Consider the following 18,473-nt stretch of genomic DNA (forward strand, 5'->3'; position numbering starts at 1 on the left):
TTTGCAATGAGTTACTCAGAGTTCTAGACGAGCGCTGGCTAAAAACAGAGGAGGGCCTAGATGGCGCAAGATTTGCCAGCTTTTTCTGCAAGGTTGGGATGGGCGGAGAGGGCTGCCTCTGCAGGACGACAACTAGATTCTTTCTTTGTCATTCTTTGACAACGACACAGCGAGCTGAAGCACTCCTGTCTTTTCAGGCTTACTGTACCTCATAATTCAACCGTGAGTCTCTCTCCACCCTGGTGGCCTGAGGTACCTTCTTAGTCTCTTTTTCCTGCCTCACCACCTTTTCCTCCTTCTGCTGACGTGTTTCAGCTTCATGGATCCTGCCTTGGTTTTTCAGCTTATGCTGCAGAGTAGATAAAACTATCTCTCAAAGTCCACTCCATTGTGATACATATATATTTAACATTACTGTTTCTCATTTTCTAAAGCTTAAAACAACACTAATTTGCTTTAAGACCAAGAGTGCAGCAGGTCAACTATCACAGTAAATATAAGGACTTTTTGTTAATAGGTTGTTGCATTTGCTTTGTAATGCTGACTTCACACAAACTGGACGGCAACACGTTTTTCAACTCGAGCAATCTAAACATCACCACAGTTAAATCAAACCAGTCGTCGTCTGATTTTTGTTATGTTTAAAAACTATAGTGTCACCGTCTGCCTGAGAAATATTCTGCTACAAGTGGGCTTTGGTATTGTTTTTCTCTCCCTCTATCGCCTGGGCGGAGGCCATTGTGGGCTCCCGCCTTTGGCCTACATACCTGGGAGATGGTGAACACCTGCGTCTCATTAACCAGCCTCTACTTACGGGAAGAAGTTAGACTGCTCTTTGCTGGATTGTTGCTTGACTCATGTTAGTGAAGTCCTGGCTAGGACACTAGTAATCTAGTTCTCTTGGATTTTGAATCTTGTGCTAACACGTCGTTTCCCTGTGTACAGACACCCTGGACCTGCCCTTGTTCCTTACAGAAATTCTGGTACGAGAGAGGAGTGAGAGACTGGTGAGACGCCAAGAGAGACAGAAGGAGAGTGAGTGTGTTCCCCCTGCTTTTCCCTGCAGATTCCCTGGAGACCTGATCCCTGCATCCTTGTCTATAGCACTTTGACACTGTCGCACATTTAACTTGGTCTAACACAGGGCCATATAGGTTTTTCCCCTCTTAATAATAAACAACTTCATTTAGGAATTGCATTTTGTGTTTATTTGTGTCATCTTTGTTTAATATTTAAATGTATTCATCAATTTCAGAGAAAGCTCACATACTCAATACCAACAAGAAGAAAGAACTACAAATGACTAAAGTTGCAGTGAGGAAGTGAGATCTGACTAATGACAGGAAGTAAAAAGAGTCATCAGTTCAGAGACTGTGACGGTTGAGATCGACAACAAGAAAGACGTGAGGCAGAGAAGCACGATGGATGAATTCAGATGGATTCAAATGTTTTTATCTCTGATGCTGATGATTCTGATTCCAGGTAAGGATACAGGAAACATTTTATTAGCAACAAAACTAAATATTATCAGTATTACTATGGTCAATAAACTTTACAGTAAATAAGAAAGCTGAGCATGTACTGTTGTTTTAGGGAAATATGGGACATGTTTACAGACCCGAGTCTAAAATCTTCGCTCTGATTGTAAAACTGCTGCATTCTAATTTATCTTTCATATTTCTCATCAATCTTCTCAACAGTATCTGAAACTGAAATATCCATTTTTATGAAAGTTGGAGATGACGTCACTCTGCCTTGTCTAAATGTGATAGATGAGCAGAATAACTGTGACAGTACTGAATGGACCTTTGTTTCAAGACACAAAACAACAGTAGAGCTGATCACACTTGGACAGACAAAGTCAAATCAGACAGACTGAGTGTTACAGCGAACTGTTCTCTGGTTATTAAGAAGCTCACATTTGAGGAAGTTGGTCTTTATTCATGCCTACAGTACAAATTAGGAGAAATACAAACTCTAAACGCTCTGGTTCATCTGTCTCAGGTTAATCTTTTTATTATTAGTCATTGGGAAGCACCTACAAAGAAATCCGTCACAATGAGAACCTGTTCAAACCATTTGATTTTGTGACCAAAGGTGCTGGTGTAATGACTTGTAATTGTGACAGCCCTGACACTTTGATATAAGTACTTGCTTTTGATGAATATATTATCTGTTTTGATTAAGGGACTTGCTTTTGAAGCATTGACTACTTATTTTGAGCAACTGACTTTTCTTTTTGATGAGGTGACTCACTTTTGCGAGTTATCCACCATGTTTTGCAGTTTGCACCAATTGTTTTGAGAAGAGCCTTAGTAGTGGTGCAGAGATCAATTTTGTTGTGAGAAATGCACCAAAGCAACTGATAAAAACTGTAAACTGCTCTGTGGTGACATATGGACAGTGTCATCACACCGTGAATTGGCTGATTAAACGTCAAGATATGAACAAAGATGACAAAGAAATACTGACCTCACAGACTGACTGCTCCACTACTGTGACCCTTTGGAAGTCTCACTATATCTATCCATCAAGATATGAGAAAATGAAGTGTGACGTGACTGATGCTAACACAGGAAGTGTGCAGCTGTTTACCTTTAGCTGTCAGACCTCAGATGAGGAAACAGGTGAGCTCACGATCAGCTGTTTAAAACAACTAAAAATAGCTAAAATATTAATTAGATGTATTTCAGGTGTTTGGGCAAAATAGCTTTTGTTGTGTTTATAATTTTGGGGCGATCGTGGCTCAAGAGTTGGCAGTTTGTCTTGTAATCGGAAGGTTGCCGGTTCGAGCCCCGGCTCCGTCAGTCTCGGTCGTTGTGTCCTTGGGCAAGACACTTCACCTGTTGCCTACTGGTGGTGGTCAGAGGGCCCGGTGGCGCCAGTGTCCGGCAGCCTCGCCTCTGTCAGCTTGTGGGGATAGGTTAATTGATTAATCCAAAGTGCCCATAGGTGTGAATGCGGGAGTGAATGTGAGCGCGAATGACGTCTTTGTGTGTTGGCCCTGCGACAGACTGGCAACCTGTCCAGGGTGTACCCCGCCTCTCGCCCTATGACAGCTGGGAGAGGCTCCAGCACCCCCCGCGACCCTAAGAAGGATAAGCGGAAGCGAATGGATGGATGTATTTCTAACACGCGAACAATGTGAAAAAACTTTTGATTGTTCTTTTTTCATTTATTCAGATGACAAAAAAACAACACAGAAACCAACAAGAAAAACCAAGAGATACACAACTGAAGCAGAAGCAACCACAACAACAATGAAGGATGATTCACAAGGTACTTACATAACACATCCTTATGTCATGTAAACTCTTGTAATCCTTTTTAATGATAATATTTAGTGGAACATAATAATTTCGATTTAAATGTGCCCGATTAAATAAATGAAGAACCTAAATAAGGACGACATAAGAAGAAAAAATGAAAATGTTTCATGAGATATAATCACATTTATTTTAAAATATTTGTTTGATATAAAGTTATTGATTTTTTTTATTATGTAATGCCAAGTTTGGATGTTTTCTTTTATTCAGATGTTTCTGTATCTTCGAGGTTCATTATTGTCTCAGTGGGTTTAGCAGCACTTTTAATCACTGCTGTGACAGTCAACACATGGAGCAGAACTAAAGGTAAATTTAATATTGAGGAATTTGAATGATTTTTAAGTTTGATTTGAAACAGAAAAAATGTCTTATCTCATTTTAGGTCAGAAAACACAGATGGATCAAACCACAGTAAGTAACTCAGCAAGTTAAAAGTCTTTTGGTTGTTTTTCTCATCCTTGTTATTTTCTAATAACTGCAGATGATGTTCATGAGATTATTTTGGATTTCCTGAGTTTAAGTGGTTCAGCAGATAATCGAGAGTCAGATGTCTACAACTGGGAGGATATGAAAAACCATACGTGAGAGTTTTGGAAAATTAAATTAACACTGCTTATAAATTAACGGTGAAGTTATGTTTATCTCGCATGCAAACACAGAGAAAAGTAAAAAACACAGACACAATACAAAATCCAGTAAATCCAGCAGGAGAAAGGGACAAGGAAAACTCTGGAATATTTACAAAACAGGGAGAAAGATGAAAAGCACAGATAAGGTCAGTTAAAGTAGGAAGCAATAACACAAAAAGCCATGTGACAAACCTTCAAAATAAAAGTGAAAATAACTGCATAAAAAACCTCAGATTATATCGTTTGTTTTGTTGGACGTCATTGTGGTGCATTTTCTCCTCTCAGTAAAATAAAGAGAGAAAAGAAACACTCAATGTTGGGTCTGCGCTTCAGCAGGCCCGCTAGTTCAGACTTGTTCCCGTGAACAAAGCAAGACGAACAGCTTTAACCGGGTTTTTACTTGCTAGGAAGGGGAGACCTTGGCAGTACAATAATGGTAACATTTAACAATTTCAACCTAACACTCAAAAACACAAAAGAAAAGAAAACTAAGAACTAATGGAAAGAATATAACTGAAACCACAGGTAATAATAAACACAATGCCAATTTATTTGTCTCACAATCTGATACATTTGGTTTTGGGTTTTTTGCTTGTTTTTCACAGGTACATTATGATAAAGTTGATGTTTCAATAAAGTATGAAAGCACTGGAGGCTCTGGTGTTTCTGTCAGATACCACTGATCCACAACATCAGCTCAGCAGAAAAAAACTGCTGTTGTATTATCAGTATAATCTTATCTAGTTTAATAGATTTAATCCTATTGTTACGGCTCTGGCCATCTTTTGAATCACAGTGGCTGGATTTTGCTGGCAGCTGCTGATTGGTTCCATCATCAAGTGGCTGTTTTAAAAATCCTCTCCAGCAGTCTCCCCGGCAGTAGCTGACAGCAGCAGCAGGCCCGTCCTTGGCCTCCAAACCATCTATGACAGATCTGGGTGTGTGATTTCAGAGAACTGCCAAGTTTTGTATTTAGTGTGTTGATACTTTGACTTTTAACTAAGCACTGAAGCAGAAAGAGAGAACTGCCTTATTATTTTCTATCATTTTTTTCTTGTTTATTCAATTAGTGAGTTGGGGGTAGCGCTCGGCTTTTGTTTGTTTTAGATTTCTAAATGACCGTTATGGGTTTTGTAGCATGAGTTTATTGACCGTTAAATACCATTAAATCTGTATCAGTTTCTTCCTTTTTATTGCTTACAATAATGTCATCTGGAGATAAAATGTTTTTCTATTCATTTGTTATCTGCCCACAACTAGTTTTGCTCTAAATGAATGCCTGAAAAAACTGAAAAAGCCAAGTTTGAAAACTGTAAAAAGCATCCAAAAGATAAGAAAGTTAGGCCAAAAATAAAATCAGTAGACCACACCATGAATCGTAAAACCTGAAGTAAGAGGTCAAAACACAAATGCAATATCTTGAGACATCATTTCTGAGAAATTAAAGTGATGAATGAAGAGTTGTTTATGTTGCATTACAGTGAGACATATTTTCAAGGATAGCTGTTGGCAAAGTAGGATCCAAGTGCAGAACTCAAATCCATGTTAAACTCAAAAAGCAGCTTTATTGCTGACCTTAGCAGGCCAAAATGCAAAACACAAAATAATTCAGGCAACACTAAAAACCTGGAAGTCACAAACTAGCCTCTAAGGAACATAGAACATAACAAAGAACAGAAGCAAACTGGGGCTTTAAATACACATGAGGAGATTAGGCCATAGTGGAGACTAGCAACTCAGTTGTACGGTGGCCCTGAGAGGCCACTGCAACTTAAGAAAACACCAGCAATAAGAAAAATGCTGCAAAAGCACACAAAACACAACGAAAAGAGGAAAAACGACAACGGAAATAGGAAAAAACTGATTTCCAAAAGCACAACGTGTTTCTGGGGAGACAATAACCCGACGGACCAGTTGCAGGAACCAAATATGCTAAGAATTGCGCTGGGAGACACTTAAAAGAAGTGGAGGATTTATCGGTTTTGTGAGGAAAGAAAAGATGAGTGGTATATGTGTTAGCCTAACTATTAGCCTAAAAATCCATCATCAGTATTATATGAATCATGATAAAACACACCTAGCATGTTTTGCGTTGTGAGTGCGAATGGTTGTCTGTCTCTGTGTGTTGGCCCTGCGACAGACTGGCGACCTGTCCAGGGTGAACCCCACCTCTCGCCTTATGACAGCTGGGATAGGCTCCAGCAACCCCGCGACACTAAAAAGGATAAGTGGATGGATGGATATTACTGAGGAGTCAGCATGTTTTTCTCTTCATTGTTTAGGTGGATCCTGAAGTTTCCTATGTCACCATCAGCAACACCTAGAAAACCAAGATAAGGTGTTTTGTTTAGTGATATGTTTGTTTGTTTGTTATTATTTTATCTATATATCAGACAGCTTTTTTCAGGTCGTGTTGATGATGAAATGATGCAGTGACTTCTGCTCTAGTGTCAATTTTAAAATAACATAGTTCAAGCTGTTGAAAAAAATGAATTTGCATTTAATGGAAAGACAATTCTTGAATATTGTTTATGGGTCCAACAGATTTAAAGAAACACCAGTTTTTGGGACAGTGCCCAGCTACATTATAATACACTTATTTTTCCTTTTTTTAAATGAAAATATAATTGGTACCAGGAGTTCTTTGCTATGGATATGAGCAGTTGCTCTAAGAGAAGGCTGGATAGAAAACATACAACTAAAACTATTGCTATTGCTAGACTATTGAACAGCACACAGGATTCAGTGCCATGGTCCTAGAGTTTTGAGTTGTATTTGAGTTTCAAATTTGTGTTCTGAAGATCTTCCTTAGCTTCTATTTTTATTATTTATTACCTGTTTTTACTGTTCATCTTATTTTGAATTTTTCCTCTGTCAAAAGAAAAGAAATCCAAAGTATTGAAAGGAATCTATGCTCTTTATTTTGTTCTCATTTTTATGATGATGGGTAGGTTGACAGTTGAGGTCAGGCAGGAGTCTCTGGTCTATTATGTTTGTGGACAACATTAAGAAACAGGTGAAAGACGGCCTGTAGCGGTGGAGGAGTGTTCTGGAGAGAAGTTGTGTGAATGAGAGGGAGACAGGTTTAACAGAGATGCTGCAGGGAGTAGAGGTAATATAGGTGGAGAAATTCAAATACCTGAGGTCAATGAGCCAAAGCAACATTTATGATGTTATTATCATTGTGTAACCACATCATTTCTTTAGGGATTAATACATTTTTCTGATTCTGATTATGTTTTGTTTTTGTCATCCAGCCACTGATCAGCAACATCAACTCAGCAGAGAAAACTGCTGTTATATTATCAATGTCATCTCATCTGGTTTTATAGGTAAATATAAACTAGATGAGAACTTTAAAGCAATGTTAATAGTTTTTGTGTTTCACGCTGTTGTTATTTTAATCTGATAGAAGATGTGTATTCAAGTCTTAATCCTCTCTTATAATATGACTGTTGTTAAATGCCTTTAATGCCTTTATAGTTTGTGTAAGTGAAATATGTGCAGTGTCAAAAGTCCAGTATGAGTTTTATAACATGTCTTTCATGATGATTAAATAGAATCTGAATCAATATCTTGAATATTCTTTTTTATAGTAATGTAATCTGGAAAATATGCATTTCTATTAATTTGGTGAAATTCTATTTTTGCAGAACAAATTTTAAACTCTCACAGTTTATGTCTGAGCACTTTTTTGTGTATTATTCCTTTTATCCGCCAGAGGTCCTCAGTTTTCCAGTATTTGCACAGTCACCTGTTAGAGACTTAGAAACTTAGACTTAGAGCTTTTTATTGTCATTGTGCAGTTTCTTGCACAGCGAAATTGGGTAGCTGAACCACAAAGGTGCTAAAGTAAGAAGAGAAACCAATATACAACGAAGGCGGAAAATAAATAAATAATTAAATAAATAGAATAAAATAAAAAACAGTGTATATGTATACATATGTGAGTGGAACTATATACATGGTGTATGTGTAGGAAACATTGAAACAGACTGGGACCAAAATAATTGCACATGAGCCAAAAATATTGCACAGAACATGGAAAGACTGAGATATTGCACATAGATGATCAACAGCAGTGTCAGGGTGGATGATCGCTGGTTGCCAACCTTGACTGACTGTGAACGGTCTGTGAGGAAGTTTTTGATCCATGCACATGTGGAGGGGGGGAGTCCAAGTTTACCAGCTTGTCTATAAGAATGTCTTGGATGATAGTATTGAGCTGAAATCAACGAAGAGCATCCTTACTGATGTCCCAGGATTCTCCAGGTGATGCAGAGCGGAGTGGAGAGCAGTGGAAATTGCATCCTCTGTGGACCTATTTGCCTTGTAGGCAAACTGGTGGGGGTCAAAGCTGGGTGGGAGGCAGTCCTTTATGTGTTTTAGGACGAGCTTCTCAAAGCACTTTGCAACCACTGGAGTCAGTGCGATGGGTCTGTAGTCACTGAGGCTACTGATGGTGGTGGACTTGGGGACTGGGACTATTGTTGACAATTTCAGGCAGTGAGGGACAGAGGCATGTGTCAGGGAGAGGTTGAATAGTCTGGTGAACACAGGAGCCAGCTGGTCGGCGCAGGCTTTGAGCACTCTACCAGCAGCTTTAATGACACCACTCCCAAGACTTGTCTCAATTTTCAATTTTGTGCCTCCTCATCTCCTGTGTCCTCCTGCTCATGAGCTGCAAATCATTTTCAGTAAACCAAGTAAACCATGTTAAAGGATGTTTTAACTCAGAGGAAAGAGAGGAGAGGAGACTTGCTGCAGGAGTTATAATCAAGGATGCACAGATGTGTCCAGAAACTTTTGCTTCACAACCCTGGTACACATCTTCTGCTTGCTTGGTCACAATTTCTGTTTTAAATATATCAATAAAACACCAACAGATAGTTTGAGTCTGTCCTGCCTCCTTCCTGCTCTCCTCACACAACTGTGAAAGACTGAACACAAACTCTCTAAACCCTTAAACCGATTTCATACTGTCAGCGTTCAACAATTGTGATAATAGTTTGTGTTTCTGATGTTTAACTGTCCGTTATTATAAAGTCAAACCTCATGAGCTCTGCTGCTGTTGTAGCCACACTCTCACCAAAACACTTTCAGTTCTCAGAAACGTCTTCAGTTCAACAATGAGGAAGAGGAGCGTCTCAGACCTGCTTTATGTTCTGTAGCTGCAGCTGTGTAATCAAATGATCTATTAGACATCAAAAGTCCAACTGTGGTGGCGGAGGTGTTTGACCCTTCAACAGAACCTTGTTATGTGCTTTCATTTTCTTACATTTTAAAGAAAGAGAAGCTGCATTAATAGAAACATTTATCTTAAACTTCACACACTCAACTTCCTCAGTCGTCTGTTTATTTTCAGGGAGTGAAACACATGAAGCTTAAGTTCAGCCTTCACGAGTACAATGAGGAAGACTTATAATCACACTTCTGTCTACTTCCTGGGTGTTTAGTGGCCAGAGCTTTTCATCACTTCCACTTTCGAACACTGTCCAGCTGATTGCTGACATCACTGGTCAAGTCCAATCGTCTTTCTCCCGGCCTTCTTCAAGACAATCAGCCTCCACTTCATGTACTTTAAATCTCCCTGCTCATCTTTCAATCTCCCTTCCAGACATGTTACTCAGCGCTCCATCCAATTCTCCATCTTAACCACCACCATGTCTGGACTGTGGGGGGTCCTGCCTAAATTCTTTCATCAGCTGGAATCCAATCAGCCGTGAAGGCCATCAGAGTCCAATCACCAAATAGCTTGACTGGATTCTGTTTATCAGTTAATCATCTTCAATTCATCCTAACAATCAGTATTTAAATCACTGTCAGTCTGTCACAAATGCTCTGTGGGAATAGACACAAAGTGCACCTGCTGAATGTGATTTCTCATTACAATAAATTATGTTTATAAAAATCATGAATTTCAGACACATGAAAAGCTGACATACTCAACCTATGAAACATTATCATCAGCAAAAATAACAACTGGATCCCTAAAGCTGTGATGAGGAAGTGACATCTCACTGATGACAGGAAGTACAAACAGTCTTACAGAGTCATCAGTTCAGAGGGTGTGACAGTCGAGATCAAGAACAAGAAAGAAGTGAGACAGAGAAGCACGATGGATGAATTCAGATGGATTCAAATGTTTTCATGTCTGATGCTCATGATTCAGATCGCAGGTAAGAATACAGGAAACACTTAAATAGCAGTCAAACTAAATATTGTTCATATTATTACAGTCAACAACCTTTACAGTAAATAAGAGAGCTGAGCATGCTCTGTTTATGAACTTGTGTCTAAAATATCTTCACTCTAACTGTAAAAGTGCTGTATTCTAATGTCTATCATATTTCTCTTCAATCTTCTCAACAGTATCTGTAACTGAAGCCTCCATGTTTATTAAAGTTGGAGATGACGTCACTCTGCCTTGTGTGAATGTGATAGATGAGCAGAATAACTGTGATGGGACTACGTAGAGCTGATCACACTTGGACAGATTGGTGAACAAGCTAAAACTAAATCAGACAGACTGAGTTACAGTGAACTGTTCTCTGCTCATAAAGAAGCTCACAGTCGGGGATGTTGGTTGTTATTATTGTCGACAATACAAATTAGACAAAATACAATCTACACATACTCTGGTTCATCAGTCTTTGGTTGATCTCTCTGTTATTACCTGTGAGTATTTACATCAAAATATTTTCAGTTCAAATCTTTTCTGTCATGGTCCTGGGCCATGAGGGCCCAGTATTCTTAGTTCCTTGTATTTTTGTATTTCGTTCCTTATTTAGGCCATGTTTTCTGAGTTGCCCTGTTGTGTTGTTCCCTAAGTGTTTTCCCTTCATGGCTTTTACCCCCTGTGTGCCCCTCTGTGTATCTGTGAGCCCTCGTCTCTCCTTATGTTTTATTCCATGTTTCCCCTGCCCATTATGTCTAAGTTCTCCCCGTGCTCTCTCTCCCCCCTGTGTGCCCTCTATGTATTTATGAGCCCTCGTCTCCCTTTGTGGTTGTTTCATGTTTCCCCAGCCCGTTATGTCTGTGTTTTCCCCGTGCTCTCTCTCCTCCTGTCTGAACCTCTGTGCCTGTACATGTCATGTTCAGTTCACCCCGCCCTGTCTCGTTATGATTATCAGTGTCACCTGTGTTCCCCGTGTGTGCCCACTTTCCTCGTTTACCCTCTGTGTATTTCTGTCTGAGTCTCCCTCTGTTCGGCGTCGCGTTCTCCCTCATGCCGTGTGTGGTTCTCCCCGTGTCTTCCGGTATATGTTACTTTAGCTTTTCCCAGTTTAGTGTAGTTTTGCATTGCTTTTGTATCATCGTTATTGTTTATCACCTGTCAGCAATAAAGCTGCATTTTGAGTTTATCCCCCGTGTCTGTGAGTTTGCAATTTGGGTCCTCATCCTGCCTGCCACACGGCCGAATCATGACATTTTCAGGACATAAAATGCTCAATAATCATACTGAAACTGATTAAGATAACTTGACTAATTTCCGCTCTGTTTGTCTCACTTTGTTACATTATGTTCACCAGTGACTGAACATAAGGACACTGATACGGTGACGTTAAGCTGCTCTGTGCTGACATATGAACAGTGTCATCACGCAGTGAAGTGGCTGCTTGAAGGTCGAGATGTGGACAAAGAGAACAAAGAAATAGTGACTTCACAGACTCACTGCGCTGCCACTGTGTCTTTTCTGAAGAATAATTATTTATACTCATCACGTCATAAAATATTGAAATGTGAAGTGACTGACACTAACACAAGAAGAGTGCAGCTGTTTACTTTCGACCGTCAGCCATCAGGTGAGGAAACAGGTGAGATCAGGATCAGCTGTTAATATAAGTAAAATCACATCAAACATTTACTTAAATATTTCAAGTGTGAAAGTAGAATATTGTTTCTCATGTTTACATCAGATGAGAAACATGAAAAACTTTTGTGCTTTTACTTTTTCATTTATTCAGGTGACACAAAAACAACAAAGAATCCAGCCAGAAAAACTGAAATAAGCACAAAATCAGAAACAACCCCAACAATGAAGAGTCCTTCAAAAGCAGGACTGAAGATTAAGCTGGTTGCATAAATATCTGTTTATTTTAAATTTATTTGAGCTTTTGAAATGATATGCAAATGAAAACTCACTTTAACTTTGTATATAAATACTTTTAAATACAAATCATATCACAGAAATTTGCACATTTATTAATAAAATGCTGTTACATTTTTAAAAGAAAGGAATTTACACGGAACAGAAAACTGCAACCAAATAATTTTAATAATCACATTTTTTGTGTTTGACAGATTTTTTGTTTCTTTGAGGTTCATTGTTGTCTCTGTGGGATTAGCAGCGCTTTTAATAACTGCTGCAACAGTCAATATAAGGACAAGACATAAAGGTACATTTAAGATTGAATGATTTTGAATTTTAAAACAAAACTGAAATTGACTTTCTTCTCTCATTTTAGGGAACAAAACTCAGATGGATGAAACCACAGTAAGTACAAATCTCAATAATCCTAAGGTTGTTATTCTGATCTTGTTATTTGATATTGTCATTGACCCATAACTGTGGATGATGATGTAGAAGTGTCTTTGGATAATGGGATTAAATAAACATGAACCAGCTGTCCCTCTCTGAGGGAGTGTTAACAAAAACAAAACTGCCTTCACAGAGACAGTTTTCATCCAGATATAACTGGACTGTGTCTGTTTTCCAGGGACTGAGTTTAAACCCTGCAGAGACTCAGTCTGCTCCTCAAACCAGCTGGGACTCGGTGTGATCACACACTTCACCCAGAGTTTAGACTACTTGTCAAAGTGTGCTCTGTAAATACAAATGTGTGTGACTCACTGTGAGAGCAGACGAGAGATAAGAAAGTTGGACAATGCAAAAATGTGTTTTAGTGCAACTGCAATTTTGTATTTACAGCTCACTTGTTTCAAAATTCCATTTTTTGAATAAATTGTTTGGATGATTGATGTTTGTTTTTTTTAAATAGCCTCATATTTAAATTTGTTTATTGATCTGAAACTTTCACATGTGAAAAACATACAAAAAAAGGAAATAAGGAAGAAGCCAAAGACTTTTTCACTCCACTGTAAATCAAGTAGTTGTAATCTTGAAGGAAGATTTCATGAATGCTGTTTCAGGGTGAAGAGAGTGTCCGTCATTATCACGAGTTTGAAGCTGGAAATCAAATGGATTATGTTGAAAGTTGTCAGTTTGTCGGCCCCGAAGGAAAAGACTATTTGTGGAGTAAGATGGATAAAGATGGAAATGTGCTAAACAGTGAAAAGAGTGTGTTGGGAAGATGGAACGAGTACTCTGAGGACCTGATGAATGTAAAAAATGAGAGAAAGAGGAGGATGAATGGTCAGTTAAAAGTGTCCAATGTTGGGGAAGTCCTGACGTGAAGGGAGCTTAGGAGCAGTTACAGCAAAGGCAGCATTAATCTGTTTATCAAACATTAGATTAGAGTAAAAAAAAACACTCCTAGGTTCCTTGCAAAGGTTTTTATTATTATTATTATGAATTCCTAAAGGGCCAAAGTCACAGCGGTCACAGGGACCAAACACAATCACCTCTGTTTTCTGTTCATTTAGGTTAAGGAAGTTAAAAGCCATCCATGCCATCCTCAACATCCTCCAAACAATCTAGCAAACCCTTCAGACGACTCACAGATTCACGTTTCAGTGGCAGGTAAATCTGTGAGTTGTCTGCATAGCAATGGAATGAGATCCCATGTTTTTCAAAAAATTGAACCCATGGGGAGCATATAAATAGAAAAGAGAACTGGACCAAGATTGGACTCCTTGAGGACCCCACAAGAAAGTGAGGCTTCTGAGGACGATGTTGTCATTGCTAACATATAGCTGTTTAACAGCATAGTGAGTAGCGAGAACGCTAAGTTATTGTTAGCTTTTAAAAGAAAACTGTTGGCAACCGTAACCATGGCCTGCGGAGGGTATATAAATGCTGCACAAGGTTCCATTCGTCCCTTTACACTTGCTATTGGACTTGTTTTGACCTGCTCCAACCTCAGCCTGTGGAAAGTTAAGTTTTCGGGAAAATATTTACTGAAAGCGGATTTGACTTGCTCGCCACAACAAGTACTTCATCTTTGGATTGTTTGTACTTGTTTTTCATACAGCAAAGCCTGAAGATGGCTCGTCGTGGACTCGACAGCCCCCTGGACTTAGCTGCAGGTACTTTTAACATTTCTTCAGTTATTTTAAGAGCTACTAAATGACTGTAATAATTTAATAAGTTCCAGTGTGAATATCAAGTTTTAATGTTATCAAAATATGCTTATTCCAATATTTTTCCCCGTAAATTGTTTGTATGCTTTAAATTTTCCGGGAGAGGTGTAGAAATTATTAACGACTGGTGTATGAATTTGAAAAAAAAGGTGTTACTTTGATTTGAAGGCTTCAAATTTGACACTTTTTTAATGATTTGGTTAAAAATAGCTTAACGGACTAAAATTTGTAAAATGCCCCAAAATCAGTCTCTGTGGTAACAGCATCTTCAGCATGTCATGACGTCAGAACACACAGGTGTAAACACACCAGATCCCGGTCCCTTCCTAACATCCTGTTCTTCTTGGATCAAAGGCTTTATTGAAATAAACTATAACTTTTCCCCTGCTACAAAACATGATAATAAAAAATAACAAAAATAAATGAATATAAAAAAGAATATGAAAACAGTAATCATAGTACAGTAGTAATAATGGTATCCTTATGTTATGCCACTACTATATCTTATTATATAGCAGTTAATGATGTGAACTTAGTTGACTTAGCTGTTTTTTGCTTGCATGAACAAGTAGAAGTGTCATTCAGTCTGACATAAATGTAGCCTAAAATGCTTTTCTCTCATCGTCTGCTCAAACTAACAGATGTAGCTCTGTTCCTTTAGCACTTGATGTTTATTACATTCTTAATGTTATTTTAAACTTGTTTCCTCACAGGTCGTCTCGACTACGTGGTTGAGCGTCCTGCAGAAGAAGGCCTTCCAGAGGTCATCAGGATCCTGGATGACTCTGATACCGAGCGTGTCAGTGAAGGTGAGTATGGTGAGTATATCCCTCTCCCATCCTCACCCTCTTCTCCTGAAGCACAGGATCCTGATGACAGTGAAGAGGAAGGTGAGTACCCTCCCTACATACCTGAGGACGTCGAAGAGGTGAGTGAAGACACTGACAATTCCTCTGACTGGAACAACTCAGAAGAGTGGGCCGATTGGCCTAGTGACGACTCGGGGTATGACACCATGGATGAGAGAGCTGATTCCCCTCTCATCCAGGAGCTCCCTCCAGAGCCGTTTTGGCACGATTGGCAACATCCTATTGCTCCAGGTGCTGCCCCGTTCGCCATGCCGCCTTTCGGCCAGGCCAACGCCCCACTCTTCCCGGTTGGTGATCCTTTAGCTTCTCCTGCTTCCTCTCCTGCTCCCTTAGCTGCTTCCTCCCCTGCTCCCTCAGCTCCTTCCTCTCCTGCTCCTTCTTCCGCTACTCTCTCAGCTTCTCCTTCAACCTCAGCTCTCACCTCCTCAGCAAAGAGAAGCGGAGACGACACCTGCACTGATGAGGTAAGTGCAAAGAGGTGCAAGGTAAGTGATGACACGTTTTATGGCCCTTCAACATCCTCGGGTTCTGTTGGTGTCAGACGCTTCTGGGAAAGGCCTTTTAACCTTTCACTTGATGACAGCGACTCTGACTAGATTATGTTAGAACTTGTTTTTAAGCTTTAAATGTTTAAGTTGGCCTTTGCAGTGTTTGTAAATGACTAACATTTTTTTCTCAAGCTCTAGCTCACCATGCAGGACAAAGGTAAGTCCGTACTTAATGTCAACACAAATAAGTAGAAAAGGTTTAAAATGATGTCGTGAACTGACTGTAGTCTCTTGTTTTTACATAAGGTATAGCCTGTGGCTCAGGGATCAGAGGTAAGGTAAAAACACATAACAGAAGAAAAGTAAAGTGAACAACTCTGTGATCTGTGAATTCATGCTTTTCTCTTTGTCTTTTTGTCTTCAGGTGCTTTACACTTGTCCTCTCCCAGCATTCAGCACTTCAGACACTCAACGCCCAGGACCGAGCTAACACAGAGAGATACTCCACCCAGAAGACAGCCTTACCCCAACCCGATGAGAAGGATGGATGACCAAATGACAAACTGGAGAGTGGTGCTGTGTTCCAGCTATGTAAGTTATCACCTCACATTGGCTACAAACTGTCTTGAAGACTAAATCCTTCCAATAGCTGGTGTAAATCATCGTCCTACAGTACTGTAGGTTTAAGTTTAGTTATAGTTATTGTGTGTATATGTTGAGTTTAAAATTGCATTTTAACAACATGCTGCAGCTACCAACAATGGAAATGCTGTTTTGTGTTAAAATGACGTCTTTCTCGTGTTATTGCTTTGCAGGGCAGCTGAGAGTGGACAGAGCTGCACAGAGGACCAAAGATCCACTCTCAGCACTTCATACCTGACTGGCCACAGCACCACCCCTCTTCACCCAGGGTGAGGAGGGCCCTGACCCCACCTGCACAGAGGGAGTTGTGAACATGCACTTCTGTGTCGGTGGGTTTAGGAGCCTCCTCACACTCACACGGATGAAGACTGTCACTGGAAGATGTCTCCATTGCATCAGCAGGACGTAAGCATTTGTATAATATTACAGTTTGTGATGTTTTATACATGTTTTTATTGCTTCACTTCAAACTAGGAGATATAAAATAAACCAGTTTTCATAATATTTTCTGTGTATTTAGTTGTTTTCTTAATAAGTTATTTGGAACATCATTGCAACCTGTCAGCTTTTTATTGGGGATTTATAAAGTTGCTGGTGGCTCAAGTGTGTACAGTGGGGTGTTGTTTTTGTCACATGGTAAAAGTGACCTCATAGGGAGCAAAAAGAACAACTGAACAATTTGGGGATTCACAGACTTTGGTAATCATTAAAAGATGAAGAAAAATAGTTTTATGTGATCAGTTTTAAGTAGTGAGCAGCAATTTAATCAAATGCTGGGATGAAATGGGACAAAAGGGTCATGTGACAGCCACATTAGTTCCCTTCCCTCGTTTAACAATGTGTAAGCAGACTGCTTTAACCTGCAATTTACTGCATGTTATTAGGCTGCATGGTACAACCACAGTCTGCTAACCACCTGTGGTGAGCGAAGGTTTTGAGGCATTGTTCGAACTACTGATGAAGCTTTATCAATGCTTGTTAAGTTTCCCAACCACATTTCATCCCGATGGTCCAAGGCTTACATCTTTATGCTCACAAACGTGCTTCTGTAATTAACCAGTAACAAATGTATTACTTTAAGTTACAGTGTGAGGGGCACTGATGAACATAAATTAGATTTAACTTGATTATGTGTTTAGGTCAAGAGACACAGACCTTCATCTGTAAGAGGCTTTTCTTAAATGTCTGATCACGATGTTTGTGTTTGTCTGCAGCATCACTGCAGCAGAGAGGGTATAACACAAGGCCACAGTCACGTGGTATTCTGTCCTGCTATTAAGTGAATAAAATACTGAAACTCTGGCAGTAGACTGGAGCGAGGCAAAGAGTATGTAAAGGGACAATAAGAGGAAATGATGGGAGAAAAAAAAAAAAACATACATGTCTGAGAAACAAAGGAAGAAGAAAAATAAAAAAAAATGGTGGAAAAAAGGATTAGAGCCTAAATTCTAAAGCTGCAGCTTTGCATGCTGGCAGCTCCAAGATCTCACTGACATGTAATCATAGACTGAATAAACATAGGCCAGTGTGATGTCATTGATTTGTAGACTTTAATTTGTAACAAAGGGCAACCTCTGGGTACACACGACACAACACTGGGAAATATACCATTCGCATCTGTGCCAAATTGAAACTCTCAAAACCTAAACTCTGCTGTCAAAACCTGACATTCCTTTGTCAAAATGTAACTGTTGACAAAATGACACATACTTGCATCATATGCAAACACTTACAGATCAGGGGGAGCACACTAGTCTACTTTATATAAAACACTGCAGTCTTTCATTGTTTATTCAGAAGGCATATTTTCAGGAGACACATTTTCAAACAACCAAAACAACAAATAGGCCTACTCAGTATTGTACATTGCAGTACCATGAGAATGGGTGAATGACTGAATGTAGTGTAAAGCACTTTGGGGTCCTTAGGGACTGAGTAAAGCGCTATACAAATGCAGGCCATTTACCATGAATTCAGAGAAAGCAAAAAAAACCCAAAAAACACCATAATACAGTAATAGAAAAAACACCATACTGTAAACACAAAAAATCATGACAATTGTGCATACGTGGGCTCATGGATCCCGCCGTCTGTTGGGGTCTGGCCACAGGACCTCATCGACATCGCAAGCAATGTCTTCTCTCGCTAGGCACCGGGGAAAATATCCTCTTGCATGTCGAAACCATCCATGGATTGCTGTCACCTGAATGTCGCCGCAGGCCTGTTCCATTGCCTGCAGAAGAGGCATGCGGGCAT

The 18,473-nt window shown here is 39.5% G+C and overlaps 1 protein-coding gene and 2 pseudogenes across 1 annotated transcript; all 3 read left to right on the forward strand.

The window, feature by feature from the left end:
• Positions 1–1,421: 1,421 nt before the first annotated feature.
• LOC146630483 (uncharacterized) lies at positions 1,422–4,638 on the forward strand (annotated as a pseudogene).
• Positions 4,639–10,073: 5,435 nt separating this feature from the next.
• LOC146630484 (uncharacterized) lies at positions 10,074–12,738 on the forward strand (annotated as a pseudogene).
• Positions 12,739–14,121: 1,383 nt separating this feature from the next.
• Positions 14,122–15,683, forward strand: LOC146630485 (uncharacterized). The gene is made up of 2 exons (XM_085356940.1): positions 14,122–14,164; positions 14,932–15,683. The coding sequence occupies exons 1-2, from the start codon at positions 14,122–14,124 to the stop codon at positions 15,681–15,683; spliced, it is 795 nt and encodes a 264-aa protein (XP_085213066.1).
• Positions 15,684–18,473: the final 2,790 nt, after the last annotated feature.

This window comes from Diplotaxodon limnothrissa, linkage group LG6 (genome assembly GCF_057381915.1).
Source record: "Diplotaxodon limnothrissa isolate DT_005_m linkage group LG6, D_limnothrissa_male_GT1.1, whole genome shotgun sequence".
Lineage (NCBI taxonomy): Eukaryota > Metazoa > Chordata > Actinopteri > Cichliformes > Cichlidae > Diplotaxodon > Diplotaxodon limnothrissa.